At 34.5% G+C, this 9,378-nt stretch overlaps 1 protein-coding gene across 1 annotated transcript; it reads left to right on the top strand.

Moving 5' to 3' along the window:
- The first annotated feature begins 2,364 nt into the window (after positions 1 to 2,364).
- Positions 2,365 to 9,276, top strand: LOC133696881 (probable methyltransferase PMT11). Its single transcript, XM_062119174.1, has 9 exons — positions 2,365 to 3,323; positions 3,757 to 3,906; positions 3,993 to 4,263; positions 4,631 to 4,741; positions 5,139 to 5,298; positions 7,701 to 7,958; positions 8,051 to 8,173; positions 8,435 to 8,512; positions 8,633 to 9,276. The coding sequence occupies exons 1-9, from the start codon at positions 2,673 to 2,675 to the stop codon at positions 8,838 to 8,840; spliced, it is 2,010 nt and encodes a 669-aa protein (XP_061975158.1). The 5' UTR covers positions 2,365 to 2,672; the 3' UTR covers positions 8,841 to 9,276.
- Positions 9,277 to 9,378: the final 102 nt, after the last annotated feature.

Below are 9,378 nucleotides of genomic sequence, written 5' to 3'. Positions count from 1 at the left end.
CAAAAAAAAAAAAAACAGGACGAGAATCGAATAATCAGACACAGTACCTTGAACGTGTTTTGCTTTGTGTTTTAAACTATTTACTAGAGATTTAAAAAAACAATTGCTAGAAATTAATTTCTTAATATATTTTTAGATTGTTGTTGTAGATTGATATTAAAACTAATTTTTTTTAAAAAAAATATTTTAATAAAATCAAAAAAACAATAATTTAAAAGCAATTATTACCTAATCCTAAGCATGCTCTTTAACAACCACCGACAGCTTTCTTTGTGGCGATGATTCTATATATCTTTCAAAGCACTAATTCGCTTGTAAAATCCATGACCCAGAATCTCTAACAATTGTAGTTCCGGGCCCGGGTTTGCCGAATATAGCGGGGATGACTGATGTATGATTAATATCCCATCAATGTTATCTGCTTTCTTTTTTCTTTTTTTTTAATATATGTTATTTATTTAATAACGTATCGTTTATGAACGCGATGCAAATTATATTTTTAAAAATTTTAAATTTTTATTTTTTATTAAAATTTAATATAATTTATATATTTTGAATTGTTTTAATATATTGATATCAAAAATAATTTTTAAAAAATAAAAAAATTATTAGTATACATTTCGACACGAAAAGTTATTTAAAAAACAATCATTATCACACTACAAACAACCATGAAAAACATCCTGAAAACATTGAAAGTTTTAGAATAAAGACAAAAAAAAAATGTATAGTTAAAACTTTGTTATCTCATTAAATCATGTTGGTCAGCCTTAAGCCTCAGCCCTCTGCCTTCCATGTGTTTTAAATATAATTACATATGGAAATGCACTGTGATTTAATTGATTTGGTTATCATCTAATTGATTTTATTAAAATTATATTTGATTAAAAAAATATAAATAATATTATTTTAATTTTTTTAAATATTAATAAGATAATATTTTAAGCAATCCATAAAACTGAGCCAAAACTGAATTTGTTTTACAAAAAATTCAAAATGATTTTGATCTGATTTTTTTATAAAAAAAATATTATGATGACAACATTTCAAATAAATATTTATCAAATTAATTTAACTTATTCAATTTATGACTCAACTATAGTTATTGTTGGGTCTAGTAGCCTTGTCTTGTGTATATTTTTCATTTAATTGAGCAATGTATAATCTAAAAACTAAGAGGAGGGATATTAATTAGAGTTTAAATAAAGAAAATTAACGCATACTAAAATATACATTGAAAAAGGGCTTGAATTCATTTAAAATAAATGAAAACAAGTTAAAAAAAAAAAATTAGGTGTTAATAGGTTAAGTCTAAACACCCAACTTTTATAACAAAGCCCATCCTGCATTTTTTTTTCCATTATTTTTGTTTTTACTATTTTTAATTGACTTTTTTTTTTCATTGTTTAATGTTGAATTTATTGAAAATTGAGTTTTATTATTTTTTATGGACCTATCTTAATTTCATGACTCGAGTCACTGGTTTGACATGTTAATTAAGGTAATTTTTTTCAATCTCGCTCTTCAACACCGAGTTAATTAAGAATTAATTTTTATAATTTGTCTTGATTTACTTTTAATAGGGTTATTATAGTCTTATGATACATATCGCACATGTAAGAGGTTAGCACAAGTTAATCTAATATATTATTGTTTCAATATTTTTAAAAATATCATATGTTATATTATCGCATCAATACTTTTTTAAAAAAAAATGTTCAATACACATAATATTTCAAATTCATAATTATTTTTTAATAAAAAATATGTTAATAATGCTAGAATATTTTTTTTACATGAAAATAAAAAGGATCTTAACTACAACGTTGTTCTTACAAGTAATCTAGCACGCAAAATAATTAATGAGAATCTCACTTCTTGTTAATAAAAAAGGAGCATTCATCTTGGGATAAATTCTTTTAGAATTGCTTTATCCAAACTCCAACACGTGATTTACTGCAAAAACCGGCAAACAAACATTAAACAGGATCCCTGCCATGTTCTTGTTCATCTATCTAGCGAATTATATCTTTTCCTATCAAAATTACGTAACCAGTCTCCCTAAAATTATTTTTTCTCAACAAACCTCTGATCAGGTCAGTCATTCTTATTTTATTATTTATTTTTGTTATATTTCCTAATTAATTCGTATCTTACCTTATTTTCCTATCTTTTTTCTGTCGTGTGTGCGTGTATAAAAAGTATTGAAAATAACATGAAACTGATGCGAGGACTACATTATAAATATATCTCAAAATATAGGATCAATCATATATTTTCCCAAACCACAAGGATTAAATAATTAGTTTTACAGGGTCTAACTTAGAACATACTCTTATTTGCACACAAAAATTTATAGTCCTAACGGACTTAATCGAGTTTTTAGTGGATAATCTGGATCTCCTCGGATAATTAAACACTGCACTTGCCAGTTGTCAGCTCACTCTCATTTGCCGTCACCTCCTATTCACAACCCGTTACATCTCTAGATCACCGACCGACCGACGCTCGCTAGCTCACTCCCGCGCCTGTGCGAGCCTAGCTCGCCTGTATTCTTAGATCCCAAAGAAACCACCACCCTCGCCAGTCGCCACCACAACGCCGCCACCACCACCACAACGCCGCCGCCGCCGCCGCCGCCACCACCACCACCACCACCACACCAATCAATCATGAAACCACTCATCAACACAGATTTCATTAAAACCCCACAAATCCTCAAAATCACAGCCTTCGCTTTAATCTCAATCACTTTTTTCTATTTAGGCAAACACTGGTCCAACAGTGGCTACCAACAACTCCTTTTCTTCTCCACACCACAGAACTCCATTTCCATCTCTCCTAACAACGACAAGTCGTTCAACATCACCTCTCTAATTCCTCCAAACCAATCCGATCACCCCCCTACAGAACAAGCCGTAAACCCGGCTCCACCCTCCTTTTACCCACCTCCCGATGAATCTCCACTGTCCGCTCCCAACCGGACGTTTGGGATCATTGATTCCGATGGAAAAATGACTGATGATTTCGAGGTTGGAGAGTTTGATCCGGATATTGCAGAGAACTGGGGGAATGAGACTGAAATTGAGAGTGCAAGTACGAATTTCAAGGTTAGGGTTAGGAAATATGAGTTGTGTCCAGGGAGAATGAGAGAGTATATACCGTGTTTGGATAATGTGGAGGCTATTAAGAGGTTGAAATTGACGGAGAAAGGGGAGAGATTCGAAAGGCACTGTCCAGAGAAGGGGAAGGGACTGAATTGCTTGGTCCCCCCCCCTAAAGGATACCGGCAGCCAATTCCATGGCCGCGGAGTCGTGATGAGGTATTGGGATCGAAGTGGGGTTTATTTGTTGTAGAGAATGGAGAGGATAAGAAAAGAAACTATAAATTTATCACTAGAATTTGCCTGGATCATTCTTCCATGCTTTTTTCTGACAATGGGGGAAATGGAAGAGAATTAATTCTTTTTTCTTTTTATGAATTTAGCTCGAGTGAACAAGTAGTTATTTAGGGTTTCTCCACTTTTCTTCATATAAATTTCATTACAGCAGGAAGAAATTTTGTTTATGTTGTCATGAGCTGTGTGGAATATCTGGAATATGGTTTTTTTTTTCGATTGTGATTTACTTTACTGCATTTGCCGATTCAAGGTTTTCAGTCTGTTCTGGGGGTTTTGTTTGCAAAGACTGTTCAATTTTTTATTTTAGCTTATTTTTTCTTTTGAGATTCTTAATTAAAATGCCATTTTCATACAGGTATGGTATAGCAATGTTCCTCATACACGATTAGCTGATGATAAAGGGGGCCAAAACTGGATTTCTAAAGAGAAAGAGAAGTTTAAGTTTCCCGGAGGTGGTACACAGTTCATACACGGGGCAGATAAATATTTGGATCAGATTGCTCAGGTATGTTATTTTTATCAGTAGTCCTGGAAAGGAAAGATATGCATAGCTGTTTATTTGCTGTTTAACATCTCATTGGCTATGTGTAGATGGTCCCAGATATTACATTTGGTCATCATACTCGAATGATTCTAGATGTTGGATGTGGTGTGGCAAGTTTTGGTGCCTATTTACTATCACGGAATGTTATGACCATGTCTATTGCTCCCAAAGATGTTCATGAGAATCAGATTCAATTTGCTCTTGAGCGTGGTGTACCTGCAATGGTGGCTGCATTTGCAACTCACCGTCTATTATATCCGAGTCAAGCATTTGAATTGATACATTGTTCAAGATGCAGAATCAATTGGACTCGTGATGGTAAGATTCTCCTGTTTTGCCTAGTTTTGATCACAAAACTATTGGAAAAAAATTGTAGAATAAGAGAACGAGCATTATGTTACATGTTTGCCTTTTGCCAATAGATATCTAAAATAGATAGCAGTTTTATATGCTCTTGCTCTGCACTTCTCTAACTGTGTAAAGTATTCCCATTCCCTTGCCATTTCATTTCCCTTCAGCCCAGTTGTGTGTATGTTGTGTGAGATTACTATGTGCTAATGAACGTTTCATGCTTTCAAGGTTCTGCAGCTTAGTAAATTTGCAATATTTTCCTTCTCCCTGATGGATTCATGTTTCTGGGATCTCTTCTGATAATCTCTTCTTTTTTCCTAACACTATGATGAAGATGGAATTTTGCTCCTTGAGGTCAATAGGATGCTCCGGGCAGGAGGATACTTTGCTTGGGCAGCACAACCCGTTTATAAGCATGAACATGTATTAGAGGAACAGTGGGCAGGTATCCATTCAGTTTCTCATTGAGAAATTGCCGGTTAAATAATCAAAGGTTTTGCATTCTTAATTACTTGTTTTGTTCCCCTTCAGTTAATCCACACATGAATTTTGTTTTCTCCAGTTCAGTTCCAGTAATCTAAATGTACCAAATTAATTTAGTATTTGGCTTCATGTAACAATGGCTAGTTATCCTCGAATAATGGACTTATCCATTCAAAAAATCCAGCATATCAACCTTGCAGAGAAATATGTGGAATGCTTGGAACTAAATTATTAAAGATTGGTTAAATGATGCTGGTCCACATATTGATTGAACCAGTTTATTAGCTATGCTGTGCTCTCCTGCCATTGATAGGTTGTTACATTACCGTATTTAATAACGTGTCTTTCTATATATTCAGAGATGCTTAACCTTACCACTCATCTTTGCTGGGAGCTTGTTAAGAAGGAGGGATATATTGCAATATGGAAAAAACCCATAAACAACAGCTGCTACCTAAGCCGTGACACAGGAGCAATACCTCCATTGTGTGATCCAGACGATGATCCTGATAATGTTTGGTAAACTTGCTTTGCTTTTTACTGTTTGATTGGTTTTCATGGGTCATGGCTTATAAAATGACCTTTTCTAGCTTTGCTGGAAAAACTTTTGTTAAACAGGTAGATAACTTTCGGTTAATCTTACCTTTGCTGCCATGGGAGGTAGAAACTGATAGTAGAATGAAAAAAACAAGAGAAAAGGAAAACAAATATTTTCTGGATTAAAAAATTGATGGAAAAGTAGAAAATCTAAACTTGCAATTCTCATTTGGAATGCAATTTTCAGTGGTCTACAATATTTTAATTTTCTTGATTTCCTTTATGTGGGAGGAATTTTATTGGAAAGGTGTCCATATGTACTCGTATTTTCTTCTTCTCCCCCCCTCGGCCCTTGAGGAGCTAGCTTCATTATTATCTTAACAGCAATGTTTAACCTTGTGTACATTTCTTTATCAAGCACGCAGACCAAGTTTCTATTGAGGAGTCGCTTGCAATTGTTTATCATCTTTGGACTTTGCGCACTTCTTTGTTCGAACAAAAAAAACCCTGGTGATCTCTTCCATGAAACTAATTCCTTGCAATTCTCTCTTTTTAAACAATAAAATTGTTAATATGTACAGGATTAACTAAAATATGAAATTGGAAAAGGTTCTGCAATGCTTTTCTGTTGAAGCTCTTCTGCCACTTTTTAACTAGGGACGTGCTATTCACCATTGGAAGAAGTTCAAATGGTCGTTATTTGACTTAGATGGCTAGCTTATCATTTCTCTTGTCATGTAAATTTGGTATTGTGTTCTATTGTAGGGACAATTTTGCCATTTAGGTGATTAAAAGATTTAGGAGTACAAGAGCTTTTTTAGGAGTGTAAATGACACATCCCTTTAGAAAATAGAACATTCATTTCCTGTCCCATAAGACGCCTCTCCTGTTTTTTCATCAAATACACTGAAAGGAAGAAGAAAGGTGATTTAATGCCATCTAAAAAAAGGTGATTCAGCGTTTTGAGTGAAAAATTGAGGTAAGGTAATCTGGCATGCTGCTCACTTCTAATTTTCATTTTCCAAATCTGGTGTATTGAGTAACCTAACTCATTCATCAAACAAGCTGGTCTTCCTATGAAATTTTTCTTGGTGAATCAAATGAGTTTGTCCGAAACTCATAAACAAATGCTAGTTGATGTAGTTAATGGGAGAAAAGTTTAGAAATTATGGTTATTTAATCATTGATTCTGTACCCTTTAGTTTCTTGTAAACCTAGTCTATTTAAGAACTATCATACGTTTTGAATTTTACTACTAGTTAGGAATGTTTAGTATACTCAAGAAACTAAATATCACTAAGGATTTTCTATCATGTACGGTTTTCTTTTTTGTTTTTGACTTTATATTTCCTGTTTAGTTTAGGACTGCTAGGACTTTTAATGCCTATAAAAGAAGCCCCTTTTCTTTGCAGAATAATGCTAGAAATACCAATACATCTTTACTAATAACATGTCAATTGGTACTCCTGTAATGGTAAAAACTACATTAAATTGTGAGATAAACCTCTTCATAATTTGAAAAACTCTCTTACGTGATAGAAGCCAAATCAGTTAGTATGAGATTTTGTAAAGAAAATGTTAGTGTCCCTCTTATAACTCTTCTCTATGTAATAGGGAGCACCTCAATATTGGGATTATGAGTATTTTGGCTTAGTTTAACATGCAGAGTTGAACTTTCTTTCACTTCCCTTTTCTTGATCATTATTTTCTTCTCCTTCCCTCTTTATTTTTTCCCTTGATACAGTAAACTAGGTTGCAAATAAATGCCACTGTAAAACCCATCCTAATTCTCCAACCTGGTGCTCCACAAATCTTCCATTTGGTCTCGAAACCTAAAGTGTCCCGCATCACTAGTGGAGGAGACATTTTCTTGAATTAGATGTGTTTGTCTGAAGGAAACTTGCACAAATGCCAGTGAAAGAGAGGTTTCTCCCTTTCCAGCATTTGTCTTCATTTCTTCTTTCTGAATGACATAACTCAGCCTTTACTGCTGCTGCTTGATTTCTGACTTGGATAGTTGCCTATAGTGTTTGGTTGTCTCTAACTGCAATGGTAGACTTGCAATTAGTTTGGTTGTTGTCGGTAGATGTAATTTACTTGTCGTGAATCATAGTTGTAAAATTCTTATGTTTTTTTCTTCAGGTTGGGGGGGATTAATGTTGGGGAAAAATCAGTGAAGACATTTAGAACTGTTACCTTTTCTTGGTAGGCTTCGTATTTAGAATTGTTAGCTGAGCCCTGGGCCCACCTGTCAGGGTATCTGCTGTTGAGACAATGATACAGAATTTTATAAAAGCTTTCATGTATCTAATGTTAATTTGCTGATTCTTCTTTGAGCTTTGTACTTATCATCTGTTATAGCTTTCTTTGCACAATGTTGTTAGGTATGTTGATCTGAAGGCATGCATTAGTCGACTTCCGGAGAATGGATATGGAGCAAATGTTCCCACGTGGCCTTCTCGTTTGCACACTCCACCTGATAGACTCCAGAGCATACAATATGAATCATACATAGCCAGAAAAGAGCTATTAAAGGCAGAAAATAAGTTTTGGTCCGAAACAATAGCTGGCTATGTCCGTGCTTGGCATTGGAAGAAGTTTAAACTTAGAAATGTGATGGACATGAAAGCTGGCTTTGGAGGGTATCCTATTTACAATTCATCTCATCTTGCTTTGTTCCATTACAAAGGTTATTTTACTGTCACATTAATGCTTTGATTGTTGATTTTGTTAGATTCGCTGCTGCATTAATTGATCAAGGATTTGATTGCTGGGTTTTGAACGTGGTTCCTGTTAGCGGATCCAACACCTTGCCTGTTTTATATGACCGCGGACTCTTGGGAGTTATGCATGATTGGTACCATTCTAAACTGTCAGATTAGCTAAAGCATAAATTTTTTTGGATCCTCATTTTGGATACTGGGGTGACGGTTCTCATAAATACTTAACATGTTACAATAATGCTGTGTACCCTTGACCATCCCCCCTTTCGTATTGTTTCATTTCTCATTGATAATAAATGAATGTGATGCTATTTTGATTTTGTTTAAAAGTTTTTCACTATCTATATCTGCTTAAACTTAGTTGAATGAACTTCACATTATGTTTGATTCATCAGGTGTGAACCATTCGATACATACCCAAGAACCTATGATTTATTGCATGCAGCTGGCCTCTTTTCTGTTGAAAGGAAAAGGTATGCTTTGTTCTTTTTGCTCAATTTGTGACTTGCCCAAGATCTTACAATCGAGGTTAAGCTGGAGGTTTTTTCTTTACTTTGCTTTCTTTTATCACATTGTTTATTTCTTCGAATCAGATGTAATATGTCTACAATCATGCTTGAGATGGATCGCATACTTAGACCTGGTGGTCGAGTATACATTCGTGACTCTCTTGATGTCATGGATGAACTTCTACAGATAGCTAAAGCCATGGGCTGGCAGGCAACTTTGCGCGACACATCTGAGGGTCCTCATGCAAGTTACAGGATCTTGACTTGTGACAAGCGCCTTTTGCGTCCTTAAATGAATGCAATCTAAAAGCTAGCAGTGGTTTTCTGGAGGTAGTTGTAAAGATCTGATCAACTACTTGGAGATAATGGAGAAAAGATGGCTAGGAAAAGCTGGATTTTGAAGGAGAAAGAATTGTTTTGATCCTGTAGCGATTAGGCCACTGGGCTACTGAGCTTCATGGACTTCACCCCTTGTCTTTTGAGGACTTACCATGTGGGTGCAGATCCTGATGTCAGAACGTAGGAACTGGCTCATCATGCCAAAAAGAGAGGCCGTTATATTTGTCATGTAATTGTTGTAAAACACAATCAATGTCCATAGTACAGTCTACTTTCTCAAGTTGAAAGCATTTGTATTGTTTATTCTTTACTAGATATTGATCTAGAAATATACACAAATATTCAGGCTATAACTTTCCTTATTTTTGGAATTGTAAATTTTTTATTTAGTGCTCTTTCTTTACCTTTTTGAATTTGCTTGAAGCATAGCAGTGCAAATGACGAGCTTTTTCCTATTTTCCAACGTTGTCTGTGTGTTTATTGGTCACAAT

This window comes from Populus nigra, chromosome 6 (genome assembly GCF_951802175.1).
Source record: "Populus nigra chromosome 6, ddPopNigr1.1, whole genome shotgun sequence".
NCBI classification, from domain to species: Eukaryota; Viridiplantae; Streptophyta; class Magnoliopsida; order Malpighiales; family Salicaceae; genus Populus; species Populus nigra.
Note: the sequence above shows the minus strand (reverse complement) of the source record. Positions and strands in the feature narration are given on the sequence as shown.

Bases quoted from the DNA above. Each gene is read 5' to 3' on its own strand.
- LOC133696881 (XM_062119174.1), top strand. From the start codon at position 2,673: ATGAAACCACTCATCAACACAGATTTCATTAAAACCCCACAAATCCTC. The intron at 4,742-5,138 runs GTATCCATTCAG...CTATATATTCAG, and splicing joins ATTAGAGGAACAGTGGGCAG to AGATGCTTAACCTTACCACT. The intron at 7,959-8,050 runs GTATCCTATTTA...TGATTTTGTTAG, and splicing joins ATGAAAGCTGGCTTTGGAGG to ATTCGCTGCTGCATTAATTG.